This window comes from Aplidium turbinatum, chromosome 3 (genome assembly GCF_918807975.1).
Source record: "Aplidium turbinatum chromosome 3, kaAplTurb1.1, whole genome shotgun sequence".
In the NCBI taxonomy this organism is placed as follows: domain Eukaryota; kingdom Metazoa; phylum Chordata; class Ascidiacea; order Aplousobranchia; family Polyclinidae; genus Aplidium; species Aplidium turbinatum.
The window spans coordinates 7,973,654-7,997,488 of NC_137474.1; the positions used below are offsets into that span (position 1 = coordinate 7,973,654).

The 23,835-nt window shown below is 35.7% G+C and overlaps 2 protein-coding genes across 2 annotated transcripts; one reads left to right on the plus strand and one right to left on the minus strand.

Annotated features, from left to right (window-relative positions):
- Positions 1-1,600: 1,600 nt before the first annotated feature.
- Positions 1,601-9,056, minus strand: LOC145766991 (O(6)-methylguanine-induced apoptosis 2-like). Its single transcript, XM_082578717.1, has 7 exons — positions 8,731-9,056; positions 6,330-6,451; positions 5,973-6,074; positions 5,154-5,345; positions 4,765-4,876; positions 3,079-3,241; positions 1,601-2,759 (listed from the first exon to the last, which is right to left on the minus strand). Exons 1-7 carry the CDS (start codon positions 8,816-8,818, stop codon positions 2,498-2,500), a joined length of 1,041 nt encoding a protein of 346 aa, XP_082434843.1. The 5' UTR covers positions 8,819-9,056; the 3' UTR covers positions 1,601-2,497.
- Positions 9,057-13,393: 4,337 nt separating this feature from the next.
- LOC145766259 (F-actin-capping protein subunit beta-like) lies at positions 13,394-23,713 on the plus strand. The gene is made up of 7 exons (XM_082577934.1): positions 13,394-13,445; positions 15,291-15,499; positions 19,325-19,438; positions 19,857-19,998; positions 20,264-20,380; positions 21,736-21,878; positions 22,600-23,713. Exons 1-7 carry the CDS (start codon positions 13,440-13,442, stop codon positions 22,679-22,681), a joined length of 813 nt encoding a protein of 270 aa, XP_082434060.1. The 5' UTR covers positions 13,394-13,439; the 3' UTR covers positions 22,682-23,713.
- The last annotated feature ends 122 nt before the right edge of the window (positions 23,714-23,835 follow it).

Genomic DNA, 23,835 nt, shown 5'->3' on the forward strand with positions numbered 1-23,835 from the left:
TCGAACTATGGAGGATAATAGATTATGGTGAAGCTGTTGAATCTTCGGTTTTATTATTCGAAATGAGCAGACCTTCTGATCCATGTTGGGGTCGGTTGGACAAGATGGTACAATCGTTGATGAAATGGTCCACAATCTGTTCTAGATGGCTAAGATTGCAAAATTAGATTTATAGTACGTTACTCAAAGCAAGTAGCCTAATGAATTTTTTGATTTATTGTGGGAATCTTTATCTTAGTAGCCTAGGCTACCTACGAAGAAAGCTTCTTTAAGAGCTTAATCCTGGCAGTTTTGCATACTTGTAGGAGCTTTTCGCCTAAGTCTTCGATTCCAACCACTAAAATTAAAGGAGAAAGTTTCCTTTTTCAAACACTCCGTTGATGAACATATAACCTAGGCTGCTGAAGCTATGAAACGTTTTTTTAATCCGCAATGTCTGATTCTTGAGCATTAGTTAGCAACAGGCTTGACATGCCTGAACGCAGCTTTGACGACCTGGATTCTCAGCCTAGTGCTCAATAGCGGATCCATGGAAAGAGACACTTGGTCACGTGCTCTCTCACTAAAATCCCTCAAAAAATGCAATTTTTTTTAATTTTTGCAAATTCTTTTCACTTGCTCAGTTGCATTTCTTTCACCTTCTACGCCTATTTTCCGGCAGTGTAGCCCTATGTCAACACAACCAAAACAAAATAAACCTTGTCAAAATTATCTGGGCAAGCCCTCCATTAAACTATTTATCTTTTTGGACCTTAACTTTTTCATTGGTTATTGTTTTCTTCAAAATTTATAATTTTTTTAAGAACTGGGCTCTCAAAGGTGCTCCCCTGAAATGTTGTATAGATCAGGTAGGCTACTTGTGCTTTATTCCAAAGTGTAGGCAACTGTATAGCATCCTGACCAGGTCGCAATCAGAGTCTATCTAAGATGCCGCGTTGAATCTGTTTCTAATCAAATCTAGAGGTTGTAATTTAACTGAGTTTACATTCAGCCCAGTCAAATTTCTAAAGCACGTGCATAAACCGTTATCACCGACTAAAAAAATGAAGCTCACATCTGAAATCATGGCAGACTTCTGTGAGTTGAAATTTTGGAGCAACGTTGCTACCTTGCGGATACGTACCCAGTGAAATTAATGTTACTTTTGGAACTGTCAACAGTCAGCTTGTGGTGGTGAAGGACAAACACGTTGTTTGCTCTTATAGCAGGCTATTTTCGTAAAAGAACGTTTCTTTCACATCTTGCTTTATTTGTATGTGGCTATCAATTTTGAGTTGCGCTCAAGATTATGACACCTGCTGTATTTTAGGCAGCAAAAAGTGTGAGTTTACTGAACAGTTTAACTAAATGGTCTGCTACGTTTTATTTAACTATTGCTATCAATAGTCCCTATGATCAGTTTGTGTTTTAAGCAAATTAGCAACACATCAAGCGATAAGCTGTATATGCAATGCTTTTACATATTCAAGATTGGATGCTAAATTAGCAAGACTAGATGAGCTTGCTTTAGCATCAGTTAGGTAATTAATTATAGCTCTTCTTTTTGCTGTCTAAGACTTTTAGCTATTTAATGTAACTCAAAACTCACAAATTCTTGTTCGAACTGAAATTGTATTGGGATCGTTTGTGATCACTGATGCAATATTACAATGCTGTAGCTCATCTATAAGTGCTCATAACGCATATGACACTTAACCATTTCGATAAATGCCACCAAAAGAATAGTCGTAACTTTAACCAAAAAAAAGTCAGACCCAGGGCCGTCAAAAGGGGAATTTGGGCCCGGTACAAATTAGCCTAAATCCTTGGACCCCAAATCAAGACAATTTTAAGAAAAACGCACTACATTCAAAGAATGCGAAGTGGCTCGTCACCATCGAGATAACACGTTATCTCGGAGGTGACGAGTGGCTTCTTCAAATTCCCAGGCCCCTTGAAAAGGTTAGAGCCACCAATTTCCTCCCAGGCCTGGGTCCAAAAGCACCCCTTGGACCCCCCTATCAATGCTACTGCAAAAACTATCCAACGTGCAATCATAACTCATGCACTCAATCAGGTAAAGCTGACAAGCTGTTAATGTTGCATTTAAAAATACAAACCTATTGGATGAGACCCTAACGAAATGTGATCACTGACATACAACAAGTTCACATGTACAGTATAAGAAAAATATTGTGCTGCAAAACCGCAATAAATCAACAATCAAAGAAAGTCCAACGCTTTTACTACCAATTTTCAAAACCAAGGCTGTTTTGAAAAGCAAAGAAAAAGATTCGCTTTTCTTCTAACGTTGCCCAGACAAAAACGCCGTGGTAAAAATATTTCCGACTAGGTTACTGGCAGAGTGGTGTTGGGAAGTTAATTAGAGTTGACAGCCTGATTGACAAGACATGTGAACGAGTAAGCAACGTAAACCGACTATTTCTTTTCAGCTCAGAACAAGAAGTAAACATTCTGAACACTTAAATGACAACCTCCATTAAACTTTAAAAAAAAATTAAATCCAACGATTTTGAGCATTGTAAATAAAACTTTGTCGCCCAATCCTCTCAGGGCGATAACTGGAAGGACCAGGATTGTCTTTAGAAGGTAAAGGGTCAGACGCCCATCTAGATGTGTTGGATACAAATACCCCCGACGACATATAATGTTTCGGGGGACCGTCATAATCCACAACTTCGTATGTCCCTGGGCCTGGGTTTGGCAAGGGGGCAGGAAGGGCCATCGCTGGGGCGCTGATGCAGAGATAATGCTTGCGGCTGGATAAATAAGAATTGTCTTTTTTACTTTTGTGCTGTTATGATTGCAAAAGTTATTTTTTGGAAAGTATACATCATTTAAACCAGTTTACAAACAAAATCAAAATACCACACTATTTGATCAAGGAAAACACAAAATTACATAAATTGACCTGATTTGGCAACAGTAACAAAATTATGAACTTGAGTTATTGTGTAGCCCTTATTTCTTATTTGAGTTGCAATGCCCATTAGTTAAGCATGTGCCTTTGAGAAGCTCATCTAAAGCACACAGTTGTGAGCATGAGTATTCATTACAATGCACTGGAATACAACTTACGGTAACAGTTGCTTGTTGGGCTGAGGAACGGCTTCGAATGGTTTGTAAGTGCCTGGACCCGGAAAATCTCGTCCTTTTCCCAAAATGTCTCGTTTTGTTGCAGAAGTGAAGCTCGAAGTTGGACCCTTAGCTATGGGTTGACTAATTGGAACGTTGTAATGGCCTGAGTGCAACGTAAAACGGTTAATACAAATCAAGCATTTTTGGCACTACATTTTATAACAGCTCGTCCGAAAAGTTTATAGGACCTATTGAACTATTGTGAAAAGCGTTCTTAGCAGGAAGATCTGCGAATGCTGAAAAAACACGGCAGGCAGACCACAGCAACGAGTCTACAGTTTTTGGGAGCTCAAGAAATTAAAAATTTGAAAATAAAATGTGCAATATAAAATTTAAGCACTAAAGAAGGAAACGCTTGGTAGGGGGCCTAGGGGGCTTGCCCACCATCTATAAAATGTTAACAAGTTTTTGTGCAATTTTTGTATTTAAAACTAGATTTTTGTAGAAGTTTGAGTTACAAAGTTTGGTTTAAAATTGAAGCTAAGTTTCAAATCAATTTTGCCATGACCACAGAAGAATTTCAACAATCTCTTCCTTGACGAAGTATTGTGTTACTGTAGACTATAATCTTGTACAGGGTTGTATAGTCTTTCAGCAAATTTTTGAAAATCCGCTCGAAGTGACTTCACCTTCCCTGTAGTACACAAGGGCACGTTTCATCTCATAACTCTCACGGGAATAGGTTAATCTAATCGATAACTAGTTGAGTGAGAAATGTGTTGAGCCTATTCGGAATACTGCATTATTTTCTCAGTTTTGAGAACATGAAAAAATTTCTAATCTTTATTTTCACTGTTAAAAACAAGCGTGCCTTATGATGCCATTTAGGAAAATGACATGCAATTAATCAAGCGAAACGAGAGAAAATTTTATAAAAACGAAGAAATATTGTTTTTTTTTTTTGTTTTAATGCTCCTTGGATGCGCTACTGGGATACTAAAATTCATCTTATAAGCTATAAATAATTTGGCAAAGATTTCATCGGTGACTTAGAAGCATGTGAGTCGTAAACTTGATAGATCTTTGAAAAGGCCGTGTGACCACAAAAAGGTTAGAAACCACTGGTTTAAGGCAGTGGAACCACCAACCAACGACCATTATTCAATAAAAGTTATAAAACCCCAAAAAATATTTCATATAATTCACATAAATACGTACGTCGTACATACCAAAAGAGAGTAAACTGACAATTTGAGAAGAACTGAAAGGGCAATTGTGAGAGCAATGTGAAAGGTAAAAACGAAGATGTAGAAAAGGACTAAAGAGCTGAAGGATATGCTAGAGATAAGGGAGATTGTAGACCAACTTACAACCTTGGGCAAATGGAGTAAGATGGTATGAGCATGTGTTAAGGAAGGAGGAAAGTAAGAAGTTTTCTGCAAAAGGGGTTGACTTTAAAGGTAAAAAGAAGGACCTCTAAAAAGAAAATGGATAGAACAGGTGAGTAATGAGGCAGACCAGGTCGGACCGAAGAAAGAAGGTGTGATGGACAAAACGAGACGCAAAATACTAATGAAGACAATCGCTGCAAGGAATAAATCGGCCACCCCATTAGTGAAAAAAAAAAAAGAATTTAGATGATGATAGCCTAATTTCTAATCTAATGCTAAAGTTGAAAAACATTACTTGGAGAAGGGATTCTTGTCCCTCCAACTGATACTCCTTGACGCTTCGTTGTGGATTTAAACGCTGATCGGGCAGATACAAGGGTATTTTTACCAGAATTCACATTTGAAACCTGACAAAAAATTTGGAGATAAAAACGATACAGCCCTCCGCTCAAAATCGAAATCGAATACAGACCAATTGAAATTAAAAGGATGAGACAAACTGCTCCACCCCAAAAAAGGTAGTGAAACTTAAAACTGAAAACATACAAAAATCGCACTAGTTTTTTAACTTGTCTAGACAATTGGATGGCTTTAAAACTGTGATAAGTGAAAGCGGTAAATTTCATCAAATCAAACAACTTTTATAGTTTATTATAAAGTGATCATATTATCAGGTAAACTTACTTTATAAAGGTTTGGAGCAGGAGTTCTTTTTAGAGTTTCTGACAAATAGTCTGTGTTGACTGCAATAGGCTTGTGAAAACAACTGGTGGTAGTGGCGCGATTAAATTCTTTCCTGGTAGTTAGGAGTGATGGAAGATTATATGATGCCGCTCCGGGAGTAGGGACACTTTGAGATTTTCGCATCCGACCAGCCTAAGACAAGTACTAAGTTTTATATTAATCGAAATTCAGGGCAATAAAGTGACTAACATATTTATGTTCTCTATTTGAAATCATCTTGGTAGGTGCACTGAATAATAAGTAACCCAAGAGCAAAATGGTTTGAACACCAGGTTAATCTATAAAAAAACGAAGAGCCCAAAATGTAGACTTTATACCTGTGTTCAGCTAACGTTTCGAAAACTATACTGTCTTCATCTTCGGTGCTATAAATGCATTGAAAAGGCACCGTAGATAAGTGCTATAAATATTTATAGCACTGAAGATGAAGACAATGTCATATTTGAAACTATAAACTATTTTACTGTCTTCATCTTCAGCGCTATAAATGTTTATGGCAATTATAGCACTGGAGAACCGGAGCGCTGGGTGAAGAGTGAAGACAGCATAGTTTTGAAACGTTTGCTGAACATGAGTTTGAGAACATGAGTTTAGTTTAGTGAACATGAGTTCAGTTACATCTTGGGCTCTTCGTTTTGTGATTAAAAAGTAACCCATTTGTTAATTTGAGTCATAAAAGATTTTATCTTTTACAGTACGCGACATTCAAAGAAACGATTACTCTCTTTACCACACGGTTACTATTAAAAACACAATTACCTTGGAAGCGAAGCTTCCAGTGCCTTTCTTTGAAAATGAAGTAGATTGCTTTTCTATTTCTTGGTGTATACATTGATAATTTCCAGGTCCTGGTAGTTCAGTCTATAAAAAAGCTGCAACTAAAGTTAAAAACAACAACTTTGGAAACCTGCAAATATTGTATGAGCAATAACAAAAGTGATATCAGATTGCATAAAAAGTTCTCAGTTTGTTGCAATGCATATTGTTAATAGAGAGTATTAAGAACACAAAAGCTTTAACAACCAGTAGCGAACACTTGAACAAATCCAAGCAAATAAAACTGCTACAGCAATTTGTGACATTCTGAGAATTCTAGTTCGATGCTGTTTGACATACCATCAAATAGTCATCTGAAAACCTTTTCGCTTGGCTATTGAATCCTTTCTGATCGGAATTGTCAGTGATGATAGTTTGATATTTACTTGGGATTGAAGCAGATGCAGCGATGATTCCATGTTCTAAGCATACAAAAACAACGTTTATATAATATATTACTGTATATAATAATCAGTAGTCATCACAGACATAACCTATTTGTTTAACAACTAGCAGCAAATTTTTTAAAAAACCATTAGTTCATGCATCTACAATCTATGCAGTTGTGGTGTGGTATACAGTTACAGTTCAACTGTACTGTAAGTTATCGAATAAATATTGACAGTAGAGTGTCTTAAAATCATAATGTACAACAATACAATGCTTTTTCAGCAAGTTTGCAGGTGAATTGTTACATTAACAATGCAACCGGTCACATCTACTATTAAAAATTCCTACGATAATGGTTCAATGTGCATTTTCTACATGCAATTGCCAATTATAGGGAAAAATGTAATCAACTGTAAACAATTTCCCTATCTTCGCTGGTGATAAGTCTATTTTTACAATTTTGGTAAAGAGGTGACTTTTTTCAACCATAAACAGATAAAACCAAAAAACCACACGGCATTTAACATAATATATTAATTATTGTCGTAGTTTATAGTTTATGTTCAGTTTAATATATTATGTTGAAGTCTATTTTTGATCAGCAAAATGGAATCTGGGCATGATTATATATATCAAAAAATGGAATACGTAATGAAGTAGATGCTGAAGTCTCAACCTCTGTAATCCGTGTCATTGAGGATGAATGAATGTAAATGGAATGTTTGCAAATGGATAAAATGGTATGCCTGCAACCTGCATATGATATAGGCTATGTAGCTCTAATGGAAAAACTGTTTGTTTGCGCTACCAGTGATTATGCATTCTAAAAACCAGTTGTAGTCATAAGCTCAAGTGAGCTTTGAATTATACCACCAGAGGTTATGGTGATATTTTGCAGTAACTATAATCACTAGGCCTGCTACTTTTAGTATAAGCCTTGTTACTCACGCAACAAATAGTTTACCAGCCTCATTTTTTAATCATAAATCGGTTTTGTCATCACAGCATTGTCAGTCTGACTACTGATAATGTCAAGGGTTGGTTCACAGAACCAGAAAAGTATTATTAGACACTACTACTTTTGTAATATAAGACAAATGTGACATATATTAAAAATAGAAAAAGAGGTAAGAAGTGCAGTAGCCTATTTATGTCTATTTTCAAACAAACAAAAATAATAGAATTTTTTACACATATACAACATGTAGGCTAAATCAAATATAGCAACAACTATATTTGATTTAATTCGCTCTGCTTTGCCTTTTTGCTTAGCATTGAGCACTTTTTGTAGTATTAGTAGTTTTCATTGTTTTAAAACACATAGGCTACATATACAACATAGTCCATAGAATGGTTACACTAATTTTTGACCGTGTAATTAAAAGACGTAGTCTAGCCTAGAGGTAAGAAACCACGCATCATCACAAAAATAAAAAATACATATCCTTTTGTAAACATTTTGTTGGCGCTTGTATTAAATTTGCACTCAACCAACATTTGTTGCTTCATTAATCTGTGGCACTGTGACAAACGATTCAAGAAATAACTTTATCTTGAACTTAAAGCGATTTGCAATGCTCAAAAGATTGCTAACCCCTAGTCTTGGCTAGGCTGCTAAACCGACGCTCCATGATGTGGTGCACTCTAATTTAAATAAAAAAATTATGGTAGGGATGAGCAATAAGAAGCCTGCAGACTTTATCTGACCTTTTATATAGTTTGCCACAAGGTTGGCTGAGTTTTCAGTGACCTAAAGATTCAAGAAAAGCATTCAAATCTGAAACATTCTCCAACTTAATTATCAGCTTAACAATAATCTGTTTGTAATAAATAAGGAAGTGGCTATTTTTCCACACTAAATGCCATGGCTACAATCATGTGTTGCCAGAGTTAGGATTAAAGTTAGGAAGGGTTACGGTAAGGGTTAGAGTTAGGAATAAGAATAGGGTTTTGATCTAAGCCCAAGACTAAAAAATTTCCAAAATACAAGTTTTTGCTTTCAACAGCTTTAAACTTTTCTCAAATAAGGGCAGAATTCCATACCTGGCAACACTATTGAGGCTATTATTACACTACCGTATATGGTGTAAATATAGCCACAGCCAATAAAGTGTACAGTATTTGATAAGATCATTTCTGATGAAACTTTTTCTGTGTTTCATTATTGTTTTCAATTTTATACATGGCCCTTGTCAAAATGCAGCCTTTATAAAGTGACTGCAAAGCTACATTAATTGCCCACCCCTGCACTAAGATTACAGACTGTTTTAAACATTTTAGCAAAGAAAACATTCAATAGACGGTGGCTTACTTTTATAAAGTTTTCCAGTCATTCGAGAATGAATTCGCTGAGGTGCTTCCATTCCAGTACCAGTTGGGCGTAAACTATCAAGTGCCATTTTGAAAACTTCTTCCAATCAATTAATCATTAGAAAAAAAGATCAATCTTCCACAAGTTTTCTTAGATTAACTAATTGTTGTAACAACACTGGCCTACCTTTTTTAATTCATAATTCTTGATATCAAATCAAAAAATAATGCAGTATGGAAAATACTTCATTTTAATTCATGTTTAGACACACTGCAACAAAAAAAGCAACTAAGATAGGGTGTCACACAGTCACAGTAGCCTACCACTCACTTACTTCATTGCTTGCAGTGAAGCTTGGGTACCACTTTTCCATAGTAACCAATCAGGGTCGACAAAACGTTTTTGCTTTGCTTTTTTAAAAATATTGCGGGGTTAATCAAAAAACAGTATTTTAAAGTAGTTTTAGTTATAGCCTGCAGAACTTAACATCAAATTTATTTTTAAAGAAATAACATGAATATTTTATTAGATTATATGAAACAAAACAAAAAAGAAAGTATACGAATATTTTATTAGATCTTATAATGTTTTTTTGTGAAAACGTTGATGACACAAGTACCTACAACAATCAAGTTTTGTGCACAAACGACGACGACGTATAATCAGTGCTGTATTCGTAAAAAAGCACAGGGTATACTGTCAGATTTGCCAAAATGATAAATAACACACAACTTGCAAAATAATAATCTTTATTCTACCAGAACATGAATTATCAACATCAAAATTGGACGAGAGGTACAAAATTATTTATTTTTGGAAAACCAGAGGGCATAGCCTACTATAATTGCTCGAAAAAGCAGAGAGCATACTGCGTATACTGCCGTATACCCTCGAATACAGCACTGCGTATAATGAGAACTCGTAGAAACCATTTGTGACATTCCGCGTTATACCAACCCGATGGGAGATTAATGGTTTAGTTTATTTAGGTTTGTCGGCGAATTCAATCCTCCTCTGAAATACCATTCAACTCTCTGCGATGTTTGACATATATTGTTTTTTGTTGCGATGGTCAGAAAAAATAAAAACTGAACTAAACAATTTTCAACATAATTGGTATCGAAATTTAATTCGCACAACAACGATTTCATCATTTCATTAGACCATCTTTTAACAGTAGGCTACCGGTACCAAATAAAATAGTCTAGACCAGTGGTTCTCAAACTTTTCAGTTTGCGGACCGGTAAAATTTCAAAACAAATTTTGCGGACCGGTGGACTTACAAAATCAACCCAAAATGTAATTACGACAAAAATGTGCAATTCAAAAGAAGTATGAAAAATTCAATTTAATGAGAAGTATGTTGCTGTCTGTTTGATATCATACGTGTTAAACGCGGTTCTAATGAAATTTCTGCAAGCCGAAGTAGAGCGTGAACTTCCACACGATTTCTCTGTTTGGTCTTGATGAGAGATAACGATCGATGAAAAGCTTTTCTCAGATAGGTAAGTTGTACAAAAAAATCAGCAGTAATTTCATTGCTTTGTCACTGCGCTCAGGATATTCGTTTTTAAGCGTAGGCCAATCCAAAATTGTGACAATGGCAAGTCTTTATGCTTGAACATCAATGTGGTATCGCAGGAAAGTTCAATCAGCGATTCTTTCTCAATGGCGATTCTTTCTCAATGAGATAAACTCTCAGTCGGTTTTCCAAACTACTATGATTAAATTAATATTTCTCACTTTAGTTTTTGTCGTGCTAAACATATTTTGGAATATTACTTTCTTAAATTTATTACAATAATTTACAGAAATCGAAAAAAGAAACTACATGAAAACAAATTTCGAACGTCTTCGACATCACAAGAAGTCTTCTTCAGGAATGACATACAGTACTTTTACCAGAGTCACTACTCACTATATAGCCTGTATAGGCCTATAGTGGCTCTGCTTTTACATCTAAACAAAATAGGCCTACAATGGTTAAATATTAATTTAGTTTTTTTTTACTTCTGTAAATCATTGTAATAAACTTAAATATGTTCAATTTTATTTTGTTCCTGGACTTCGTGTGCCTATATGGTTTGACAAGACGAATTTTATGCTAAAGCTCTGCTATGGCTCTGCTTTTTTAAATTTTGTTGTAGCCTAATCTTACATAACCTACCTCTCTATATCTGAATTTTTGTGTGAACTTTTTCCTACTTACCCCATTTTCCTTGACTTCAATTCTACTCGTTTCTGATGCCATTTAGTACTGCCTCTTTGTGTTCGATTATCATAAATAAATTGATGGAATCTTTATCTTCGGGCTGAGAAAGCTTCTTTAAGAGCTTGACCCTGGCAGTTTCGCATAGGACTAGTAGCCTAAATAGAGGCTTTGAATCACTGATGCAGGCCCGGTTACCAAGATTGACAGAGTGAAGTTTTTTCGATTGTTGAAGTGTTGTTGCCTGGGAATTATTCCATCCTTTAGATGCCGCTAAATGAAGAGCAGTCCTAAAGGTGCGTTGCTAAAGCGCACACCTGGAGAGTCGAACCAGCGCCAGTTGTTCAGCTTTTCCATTCACGAAGTCACGCGTTAACCAACATTGAATTGTAAAGTTGAAATATGCATATTTGCATGTTTTTATTGATACGTTTTTCCCCAAACTATATTTGTTTAAGTTAACTTATGATCATTGTGTTTAAACGCGACCCTTTTCAATTTTCGTTGATGATCAAGCGACTATGACGTAATCTTCCAATGTTCACAGCAAGTTCTGAAAGGAAGTAACACAGATTTGTTGGGCTTGGCTGGCGACGGCGTTTTAGCCTGTGCTCAAAGGTTGATAATGATGCAGTTTGACCTGAAAATAACAAATACGTGTTTTTGTTCGTAATGAAATCAAAAAATGCTTTGTTTTAAACGTTCATATAGGTTTTGTTTCTAATGCTTCAGTTTGCAGCTGGTTTCAAGGTCAAGGCTTCCTTAAAACAACATAGGCTAGCACCTGTAATTGTTTCAGAACTAGCACATTTTCAATAGCCACAGATTTGTTTATTAAATGAAAAACACAATTTCAGCTTTAATAAAATAGACACTGATAGGTAGATGTTTATTGGCTGCTGCAAAAAGATGTGCGATAAGTCAAAACACAATGTAGGCCACTAGGCCTACAGTAAAACTGTTAAAAACATCACAATTATAAAAAAAAGGTAATACAGTAGCATCACAGCAACGGGAGGCTGCAACGTGACCATTCAAGGTCTTCAAGTCAAGCAGGAAGCAGCCACCCCTAAATTCATCAATAATTATAATTAGCTAATTGAGACAAATGAATAAATAGCAATAAAGCTGTCTAAGATAATAAGAAATTAAAAATTTAGATGGGCCAACATAGATAGACGTTGGGAAAGAATATCATCAAACACTATACCTGCCTCATGCAGTCAAGTGCACAACAGACTAAGGCGTTTGGTGTAGGCAAAGGGAGGATATATTGAAAAATAAGATTATGTTTTGTTTATTTATACTTTTCTTAATATGTGTAAATTTTTTTCTGTTTGGATGTACTGTTATTTCAATAAATATTTGTCTACACTTAGTTTGATCACCCTGTATAATGTTTACAGGCTGATGCATGTTTGTTCAAAATATTTCAATTTGTTTTTTCTATTTCTAACAAAAGTTATATTTTTGATTGAATTTGGATGCACCTTTATCATTAATAATTAATTAATCGTTTGCTCTCATGGTATTGTAAAAATCCACTGTAAGTCATCATGACTTTATCTCAAATGATACAAGAGTTAGAGATTAATTTTCCTGCCTTGGTGCTGTTTACAAGCAATATCTCAGAGTAGCGTGACCTCAAGAACTACCAACAACAAATAATCTAATCTTGCATCATTTGGCTCAAAGTCATTATGCCATTGTGGTATTTGGGATAAGTAGTCATAACGGCCATGCAGCATTCAAGCATGATGCAATATTGATTGTGTCATTCTGGTTTAGCCATTTGGAATTTTCTATAAACATTTGTTCTGTGATACAGAAGAGATTAACCAGCAACATTGAAAACTACTATCTTGGTTTTGGAATTTTTATCCTTACACTGACAAAGCCTTGAATAGGTTATTCCTGGTAGTTTTGCATGCTTGTAGAGGCTTTTGGCGCAGGGCCGGTTACCGAGATTGACAGAGTGAAGTTTTTCGATTGTTGGAATGTTGTTGCCGGGGAGTTATTCCATCCATTAGATGCGCTAAATGAAGAGCGGTCCTTAGAATGAGTTACTCAAGCGCACACCTCGAGAGCCAAACCACCGCCATTTCGCCACTTGATATTGAAGCTTCTGCGTTCACGAAGTCACACGCTAACCAACTGAGCTATCGTAAAAGACTTTTGAAAATCTTTTGGTATTTTTGATTATTGAGAGTGGTTCACTTCAACTAAAACCGGCACTCCGGCAGTGCACGTACTTTTATACCTGTCTGTTCAGTTGAATGGGGTAGCTTGTAAGCCTAAGGTTTTTTTTTTATGTAATACTCGTTCTTTGAAGTGGAAAAAGATGAAATTCAAACAAAATCTCTAATAAAAGCAGATCTTTGTTAAACAACTGTTTTTACTCATTTGGCCCATTTCAGCTTTGTACCTCATGCTGCATATACATTTATATTTTTCAGACTAATAAATTAGGTTTTCTGCTAACTGTGTAAACACCGTCACCATGAATGTAAGTAAATTATGTTTACTTTTGTGAGAAATAGTTTAGTTTATATAAGGTTGGTTAACCAAGCAAAAAGAGGATTCATCTGGTATGCTCAAATGGGCATCAGTTTGATACTGATCAAGTGTATGCTGCTGTGTCTTGGCAAGTCACATAATAATGTGCTTGAACGGAAGTGGTACATAAAGCTCAGCTTCTTTCACGTTCACTAAGTCTCATCACCAGACTTAAACAGGGTTGTCAGATTAGTTGTAGCCTTCCCTTCCAGATTGCATGTCAGTTTGATTCTAAATTATTCTAAATTTATTCTAGACATTTCATTTTAAGTCTAAAACAAAATACCATTAAATACGCAGTGTATGTTGTAAATATGATATAACTTACAATAAGTAATGGTGAGAATCTTCATGTTGAAATGAAAATATCCCTACGATAAGATGATGCCAGCACATTTTTTATCAAGTTTTGTAGCCTTTGTTCACCCCAATTTTATATTTGTGCCTGCGTGCTTGTTGAAAAAGTTTGTCAAATGGTCGGCAGTGTAAACGATGTATGCTAACAAATGAACACAGCAAGTGAAAGAGCAACTGTTTTTTTTCTTTATATTATATCATTAGAATTCTTGAAAAATGTACGTAGTTGTAGGGTTGCCTCCTGCTGAAAAGCCCTGCCCAGTTTTTGCCTGTTTGTGTAAGAGCTACCTTTGATAAGTTAATCGCTGTACATCTGCTAAAAAATATCATACCGTACATACAAATATTAGCCTACCCTAAAAGTGTTTCCAGAAAGCACTATAATTCATTATTTGAGTGTAATTTTGCAAAAATTTTCAGGGGGCATGCCCTCGGACCCCCTAGAATACGGTACCCGGTCAGTTGGTCGACAGGACAATTGGTCGACAGACAATTGGTCGACAAGACAGTTGGTCGACAGGACGTTACGTCGACAGAACGATTCATTTTAGGGTTAGGGTTTGTTAACTAACCTTAACCCTAACCTAACTCTAACTCTAACCCTAACCCTAACCCTAAAATGAATCGTCGTCGACCTAACGTCCTGTCGACCAACTGTCTTGTCGACCAATTGTCCTGTCGACCAAATGTCTGTCGACCAATCGACCGTGCACCCTAGAATACGCGTGTCTTCGAAACGTTCTTACCCCCCATGAGTTTTATTGCTTTCCTTCAATCCCTTGCTCAACCCACCAGGATACGCCACTGCGTAGAGCCATATTCTTCCTACAATAAACTTCACATACGCTTGGATTTTTTAACTTCTTATCTAACTTCTTCGATGCAACAAAATATGAAAATCAATAAATACCGTACCGGTACTTAACAATAACTACGGTACTGTATTCTGTAACAACCTAAAAACATAACAGATTAAAAGTGAACTTAACATACTACATGGAAATATAACCCAGTGTTAAGTGTGCGGAAGGTCCTGTCAGCTAACTAGGTTGCGTCACACTTCTCACAGACAGGCTTTCGCGCCAGAGAGCGTGCAATTCAGCAACAAAGTTTCAAAGAAAGAGACGGAACTAGGGCAGAAAATTACGCGCACGCGTTGCAGCTACTAAATGCAATGAAAAAAAGACAATTACCCAAACAATCTAGACTTGTCTAAATAATCCCAATTTGCTTCTAAAAATTATTCCAGATTCCAGACATTTTTTTTCTCTACTAGACAGTTCGTTTTGATTCCAGATCTGGAATCAATTATTCCAATCTGACAACCCTGGACTTAAACCTGGACTGTTTTTTTTTAAGCCAAACAGTTCAATATTTAATATTCTTGTTCTATTTCTTTGTTTTCATTGCGATTGACCAAACTTTTATTTTTAAACAGGACAAGCAGTTAGACAGTGCACTCGACCTGATGAGAAGACTTCCTCCTCAAAAAGTAGAAAAAAATTTATCCGATTTGATCGATCTGGTTCCTGATCTATGTGAAGAGTTGCTAGCTTCTGTTGATCAGCCTTTAAGAGTGTTAAGAGACAAACAAACAGGAAAAGATTACTTGTTATGTGATTATAACAGAGATGGTGATTCATACAGGTAGGTGTATATTATTAAAATTTATAATTGCTTCCATTGTAATCAGTGATGGGCATTATCGGCGATAATTATCGGCGATAAATTTTTATCGCTTATCGTTATCGCTCAATTATTTTTTCAGTTATCATTTATCGTTATCGCCAAAGGCAATATTTGATTATCGTCGATAATTAATCACCGATAAATTTTATTTCGGATCAACACACGTGGAAAGACCATGAAAAGTAATATTTTTACTAGCCACCTAGTTAATGAAACTAAAATTAAAACCAGTTTTTCTTCAGTGCCTAAAGTGTATGTGCACAGGTCGTTGTCAAGAGAAGGGGCACGCCCCCCTGCAGCGAGGACCCTGACAACACAATAATTTTTAGAGTTGCAAATTGCAATGCAATGAAATGCATGCAACAAGTCTCTTGTTGTTTTGCTGCAATCGGCAATCGTGAGTGAATTTTACAATTATGTAAGCGCACAGACAGTACAGATTTCTTTGAAGCGAAGCGAAAGAAATTGGCAAGTGGTTTGTGAAAGTGTCGTAATACGAGGCCGCTTTTACATCGGAAACATGGTCTTTCGCGCCACCTCACGATCAACTATTTTATTCTTGTGTTTTCTTTTTTTGTTGGAAGTGTTAGTTTTTAGTAATTGTCATAAAAAAATAAAATCCCTCATCAAAACCTGAAACTTACTGTTTTAAGCGCATTAAATCTTTAGATGAGTAGATTATCTAAAATTGCAAGAACTTGCCTTGAGACGTGCGGTTACGTCACAAACTCAGTTTAAAAGACAAAATTCACACACAATAACAACACAAGTTCGGTTATAGACTATAAGATCGATTTTTTTCTAGCTTGGCGATATAATTTTAATCCAAAAATAATAACCAAATTCGTAAGTGCCATTTAACTTAAAAAGTTAACCCATTTGTGCCGAAAGTGAAAGTACTTAAATAAAATTTTGGAAAATTTAAATATTGCATAATTATGACCTAAAGAACATATCACAATTATTTTTTTCCTAATTGTGTTTGTACTTTTTGAGAAAAAAACCGTCCTATATATAAGACGCTAGGCAAATCCGTTATCAAATTTCACAAGTTTCTTGTGCGTAATGCTTAAACGTTATTACATTTTACTTATCGCTCAAAGTGATGAATGGGAAATGTCTTGTTCATGTCTTGTCATGTCATTATTGTCATCGAGCATTTTATTAAAATAAAAGTTCAAAAAATATGAAGATGAAAATTAGCAAAGTAACACAATATCACTGAAACAAGTCATTGCGGAATATGATATTGCTTGAAGCATTTGACATGCAGACCGACATCACATTTTTTGCATCTTGTAGTAGTTTTTGCCTGACAATAGGCGCATCGAGTTGCGTGGTAAAATTATGCTAAATACAGTATAACCTTTCTCATTTACTTATGCGACCTAGCCTACCTCAATCAAATATTTTTATTCCCACTAATACAGTGCCTATATTGTAATTCTTATCTCAACAACTCAGCGTTCTGCCATTGCTTTAATGATGGTGTTCACAAAGAAAACAAAAAAAAATATCTGAAATTATCAGTAAATTACGATAATTATGTTATTGTTCTTAAACAAACACGACTAATTTGACAAGCTGGATGGATTTCACACTATGCACATTTTTACTACTAATAACGCTTAAGATTACTGATAAATTTTCAAGCAATTTGCGTAGAAAGCAAAATACAAAGTTTGGAATTTTTTATGGTATTTTTATTTGATTTAATTATTTTTCCTACTGCACGTAAGCGGCGGTGTAACTCAATTGATAAAAGCATCCAACTGGTATCTGAGGGTATAATTATAAGCACGGCGGTTACCTCAGTGGTTTGATTCTGGATCAAGAAGGTGAAGATTTGATACCTACTGCCGCTGTTGTGATTCTATTCATGCATAATTGCATAACTTACAAAAAGTTTTGTCCCTTTACAGTATATTATGTTCGATTTTTCGTCATGTTGATGAAAACAGTTCGTGCTGCATGAGATGGGGCAGCGCTAATCAAGAAAAAAAATTATCGTTATCGGACATTATCGGTGATAATTTATCGCTTATCGTTATCGCTTAACTTTTTTTTGATTTATCATTTATCGTTATCGCTTTAGGCATTTTTCGTTTATCGATTATCGTTATCGCTTAACTGAAAAATGAGTTATTGCGCCCAACACTGATTGTAATCATGTGACTGAGTTTTCAATGTAAGTCACATTTGTATTAATGAATTATCTTTCCAGACTCCATAATAATTTTCCGAAGGATAATAAAGTTTGTTATAAATTTCTATGCGATAGTAACATGCACAATTTTCATACCAAAACTATATAGGAAACTACATCAGGGATGGATCCAGTCTCTAATTTTTGGGAGGTGCTGCTGAAATCTATTTTCATTCAAGGAGGTCCCACAGTGTGGCACTGTCAAAATGTGTCTCTTCTGTATTTGGCATACTGATTAGCATTTATGTTGTTAATACACATGTTTTTGTCTAATATTAATAAAGACCTGAAAACGGAGAAAGTGTGCATGAAAAATCAAGTCTTAAAAACAAGCATGAATAAAAAACACTTATGGTATAACAAAATTCAAGAACGTGATAAAATTTTGGGAAATATTCTAAAGTTTAAAAACATGAGCAGTACAAAACACATGATTATTTCCATTGGTAAACATTCCATAATCTACACAGCATCAATTCGTTACATGCTGATATAAAATACTATGATCTATCAAAATATATAAAAAGTAAAACCAGTAGATCTTAATACCATTAGTTTATTAAAATAATAGCAGTTTGTAAAAAAAAAACTAAATATTAGTTAAATGGGCCAAAAAAGATCAACATGGCCATGCAATTAAGTGCAGATTTCAAGTTGATGCTTTGATGAAATGTGTCACTTGATATTTCTGAGTTTTATGCTGTAGCACATTATCATCCAATTCAATTAGTAGAGTGCCTTAATGAAGAAGCCATCTATTACACAAACACAACTAAATATCATGAATTTATGCATGAATTATTTCATGTCTTTTTTTTAGAAAAAGAAAATACACCCAAGTTATTATTTTAGTACAGCACGCGGATTTTAGATTTAATGGGGATATTCTTGAAATGAATACAATTGGGGAATCACCAAGAAATATAGACATGATACATTGATACAGTGTGTCAGCACATAACAACGCATTGCGAATTTTTTTGCCCTATTGAATAGGCACATTTTGTCCCATTAACAGAGAAGTCTTTGATAACAAGATACATTAATAATTATCTAAGATGCATCCTTACCACATGACGATCGTGAAGGTGTTGTGACCAAAAACTTTCATAACAAGATGCATTAGAAGTAACCTTATCGCATGACTGCCATAAATGGTATTGTTATCAATGACAATAAAGTAGTTAGAGTTTAGACAATAAATAGAACACTTTGCAGCATTTTGATTTTTTTTTGGGTGCGCACCGCCTCTTGGATCCATCCTTGAACTACAGTATGGTGTGTATATGGTTTTATGGTATGGTTTGAATGTTCTTTTTATTGGCAGCTTGTGCTGGTATTTTTCTTTTGTCGTTGGCTCTACTAGTCTACTGTTACAATTTACTTCTTCGATTAAAACTGCTTATGCCCTTAAAGCATAACCAAGGTGTAGTGTAATTAGTTAACCCTTGGTTATAAAGTATGCTATGTAGTATTGCACCGCACGTATGATGTATGTTCATTGTTCTAACTCTTAATCACATTTAGCTTTGTCACGACTATTTTTACGTTGATGATTTTTTGATATTATTTTAAAGATCACCTTGGAGTAATACATACGATCCACCCCTGGGAGATGGGGCAAAGCCATCTGACCGATTACGTGATTTGGAAGTCAGTGCCAACGCCGCCTTTGATTCTTATCGAGAAATGTGAGTGAAGTGTCAGAGTTTAATATTTACTTTGAGCAAAATCTTGGTAGTATTTATGTCTCTGTGTTAAATTACTCAATTAAGACATGTTTTGTGAAAACTAGAGGGCCTATTCAAATATAATACGTTCCCTTTTTTGCTTTACTTTATCCTCTTATGTGACATTAGTGTTAAACTGCCAACTTATATATTAGAAAATGACAGTTTTGAAAAACACCAAACAAGGTGTGGAAACTATTTTGGAGCACATACAGTGCTTGAAACATATATTGATATTCCTAAAAGTGCTTTAAAGAAAAATTTGGCAATGGCCTTAAATCTTTGTTTTTTAACTATCTTTTAGCTATATACAAGTATTTGTTAACGTTCGCATTTTCAAACCCTCTCCTTTCTATATGTATTATGTTGTACTTGAAAGGTACTACGAGGGTGGTATATCATCAGTGTATTTATGGGATCTCGACCACGGTTTTGCTGGAGCGATCCTCATCAAAAAGGCTGGTGACTCCTCCACCAAAATAAAGGGATGCTGGGACTCAATTCACGTCATCGAAGTCCAGGTAAGCTTTGGCAAATTTCTTGTATGTTTAACGTAACTTTTTGTTGCATCAACTGTGCAGTGCACTTGCAAGTTGCAACGACTTGCCGAATTAACATTTTTTCTGAATTTTTACTTTTCAAAAACTTAATCCATTCAGCATGTGGTTTCGAAAGGACAGATTTTATTGATCACAATGATCAGTAACATGCAATGCTATGCCTAACATGTATCGTCTGTGCCAGTTTATTCTTCCTAAACGTCACCACTTAAACTGCACTGTGTAGGAAAAGTCAGGCGGTCGCAACGCCCACTACAAATTGACATCCACTGTTATGCTCTGGCTGCAAACCAACAAAGCCGCCTCTGGGACAATGAATCTGGGTGGAAGCCTCACCAGACAGGTAAAAGGAGATAAATAATAAACAATTCTCAAATTCAGCTATTCACTGCTGTATCTAATTTAAAAAAAATTGGTTTCCTTTACGTTGATTCAACGTTTGTAAACGTTGCCTTGATATAAAAAAGATCGATTTTGCAAGCTGGGTACAAAACAAAATTTTGCTTGCTCAGTGGAAACGTTTCAAACGTAGATGTGGCAAAGTTTTTAAGGTGCTTTTTCTCTGTGCGTTCAGTGTTGTATTGTCCGTCTGAATTTTCCTCTTTCAGGAAAATTCCCACAAAGGGTCAGGATTAACCAATTTACCTGCAAAGAACACTTTGTAAATGCTGATCCAGCGTAAATTTCTTTCAAGGCGCGTATATAGAATGGATACCACAAGCTGCTCCAAACATGGAGCCGCTTTAAATCGAATTCGTTCACGCTTTGCATCAGATGACACCTGTCTGTGAAGACCGAAGTCGCATTTGCTACAAAACCGATTTGCTGTTTTAGCAAAAGCAATGATATCACCTCGACATTAACAAGTGATCGTTTTGATACAAACCTGCCGCGAGACCCATAAAACCTGCACACATTATTACATTGATTTTTTCTTGCTGGGTTTACCAACAATCCTACCCGCATTGTGCTGTAAACGTAAAGGAAACCAGCTTCGTGATGTCTTGCCAGCTTGTACCTGATAAAGTTCGTGGACAACGGTTGAGTCACACTGCGTGGCTCTATGGTCTGCTTAGTCGTATGACAACAAATTATAGACTTGCATCGGCTTGTGTGACTTGTCACGGTAATCTGTCTACTGCTTCTGGCAGAATTGTCATTCTGTGATTGAGGTTGAATGAATGTCACTTAAAACACACAGTGCATACCGTAAAACAAAAGATTCTATAAACATAACAAAAGAATTCTATTAGAATAAGAACTTTGTGATGATCCCAATAAGGGTGAATCGGCTAATCAAAACATGAAAATTGTTACCTGCTTGTCATTCGAAAAATGTATCATATTTTTTGTCATGCATTTCTCAACTGCACTTCTTGTTTCGTGAGTAACTGTTTATTGCATTGTGTTAGCCTTTTGTTAGAACACAATGCCATTTACTTCCTGTTAGGTTGCCGCTAATTCACACACGCTCATTTGTAAGCACAACAAAGCATTTGGAAATATGTCGCGTACAGGTCCCGCCTGCGTGTCTTAAAATAGAATATTATGCTACTGTGTATGACAAATGTTACCAGATTTGGGTCATCATGGTACCCAGACAGCAAACAAGTCGGTTAGTCAAACTTATAGGTAAAACTTTGGGCTAAGATCTGGGGTAATCATAGTATAACTTCTAATGAATTCAGTTTTTCTCAGGTGGAGAAAGACTCTCCTTTAAATGAAGGAAACTCACACATTGCCAACATCGGACGCCTTGTCGAAGAGATGGAAAACAAAATGAGGAATACTTTGAACGAGATTTACTTCGGAAAAACCATGGACATCGTCAATGATCTTCGGTGAGTCGGTTGGTCAAACATACTAACGCATGGCTTGTGTGACCACAATGGCCATGATACAGTCTCTGCGAGTCTAGGGACCTAAGGCTGTTATTTTAACATCGTTTCAAAGCCGAATGGAATCGATGTTAAAAAAGCAACAATTTCTGTCTGTATTGCATGAATGCCAATATTGTTGACAACTACTCTCTATCATACATTTCTCTACTTTCTAATCTACTTTTTCCGGTTTATTATTCTTTTCCTCTCCCAGTCTTCGTGATTCTGATCTTTACTGCTCGCTCCCGAACAGTTTTCGAACGGCCAATGACACCATGAATTGTCACTTATCGCTGCGGTGACGTCACGATGACGACACTAAATGATTAACAAGGTCTGGAATTACTGCTTGGTCACTTGCATGAGTTTTCAACACTATTCAATGGCGTTGATTAACAAAGGTTGTAGTTAATAGTCTAAGCTGAGTGCTTTATTTATGGCATAAGTGGGACTGGGAGTACGCAAGCGTGATTATAATAAGTTTAGAAAGAATGGTTGGATCTTTGCTTTGTAATCCTTGACGCTGAAATTTCTGATGCAGTTTGAAGTTCAATCCTTTCAAATTAATGTAAAATCATACCAGTGGCATTTCTTTAGTGCGTTTGGGAAATCTCAACTCTATGTTTTAGGCGTTGAAATAAACAAACTTCAATTTTAATTGTTTTTTTTTCCATTATTTCAGATCCATCATTCCTTTATCTGACATGAACAAGCAAAGAAATGTAGCTAACGAACTTAAAGCTAAACTAGAAAGCAAAAACTAATGAGAATTCGCCAGCGGACATTCACGGCTCTAACTTCGCTCTTTGGACTTAATTCGTATCATGGTTCATAGCATAATTACGACGACTGTAGAGTGCTTCCGTCTAACCGCGTTTGCAAGTTGGATATTTTTACATAAACAACACGTTGCTGGGCATCGAATTTATGTAAAAATACTTGCTTTTACGTGTTGTCTTTGGAGGAAAATCACTTACAATTGTACATTGAGTGGATTTAATCCTGAAAAGCATTTGCATATGCTTGCGTTCAATGCCAGAGCTTTTAAATGTCAAAAAGGTAGACAAATCTTAGGTAAACGATATTTTGAGCGACAGACTTCGTCTGACGCACGTGTCCTTTGGCACGATTTCGCTCACGTAATTCATAATAACGAAATGATCCTTTGCTTATTTTTCACTATATTGTTGAACGTGCAGGACAAAATTTCACGTTGTTATGTTACTTTGGAAGGGTAAAGGGGTCTTTTTGATTTATAATCTCCGTATTACATGATTTGTCAAGTCATTTTTCTTTGTTGTATCATAAACTCTTCGTCGTGTCGTATTCTGAAGTTCCTAAATGATTGTATTGATCCTGTGGTAGAAGGTTTGATTTTTAGATTTTTCTAGTAAAGATTTTTTACTAGAATTTTTACAGTAAACATTTAAAACTAGATTTTTAGATTTTTCTAGTGTTTTCTAGTAGTTAGTTACTACTAGAAAACACTAGTTTTCTAGTAGTAAAATAATCATCAGTTTGAATCGCCATGTTTCGCCTGTGGTAAAAGCAACCCAGACAGCAAATCAATCGTTTTTTTTTGCATTGAGTCAACGTTTGCAGACGTTGAATCAATGTGAAAAACGGTTGGTTTGTTGTCTGGCAAGGAATTAAACCTCCTCATTCGGTGATAAAGATGCAAAATATTTAAAATCTTAAGCCGTGTGCGTCATTCATAGCCTACAATTTTCAAATGCTATACTCGTAATTATTTGGATTGTGCTATTACTTCATTTGAATAAATCTTTTGTAACCAGGTTGAAGCGAAAATCCCATCAGCTCTGTCAGTTTAGTTTTCGCATACCCTCTAGTCCCAAGGATATACCAAGCGATTGCTTTAAGGTAGAGGAGCACTGGTGCAGTGTACCGATTACCTCTG

Excerpts from the sequence above, each read along its gene's own strand:
- LOC145766991 (XM_082578717.1), bottom strand. The coding sequence starts at position 8,818 with ATGGCACTTGATAGTTTACGCCCAACTGGTACTGGAATGGAAGCACCT. Across the intron at positions 6,075-6,329 it reads TTTCAGATGACTATTTGATG|ACTGAACTACCAGGACCTGG; the intron begins GTATGTCAAACA and ends GCTTTTTTATAG. Across the intron at positions 3,242-4,764 it reads GACAAGAATCCCTTCTCCAA|GCCATTACAACGTTCCAATT; the intron begins GTAATGTTTTTC and ends CGTTGCACTCAG.
- LOC145766259 (XM_082577934.1), top strand. Across the intron at positions 20,381-21,735 it reads GTGGAAGCCTCACCAGACAG|GTGGAGAAAGACTCTCCTTT; the intron begins GTAAAAGGAGAT and ends AGTTTTTCTCAG. Across the intron at positions 21,879-22,599 it reads GACATCGTCAATGATCTTCG|ATCCATCATTCCTTTATCTG; the intron begins GTGAGTCGGTTG and ends CCATTATTTCAG.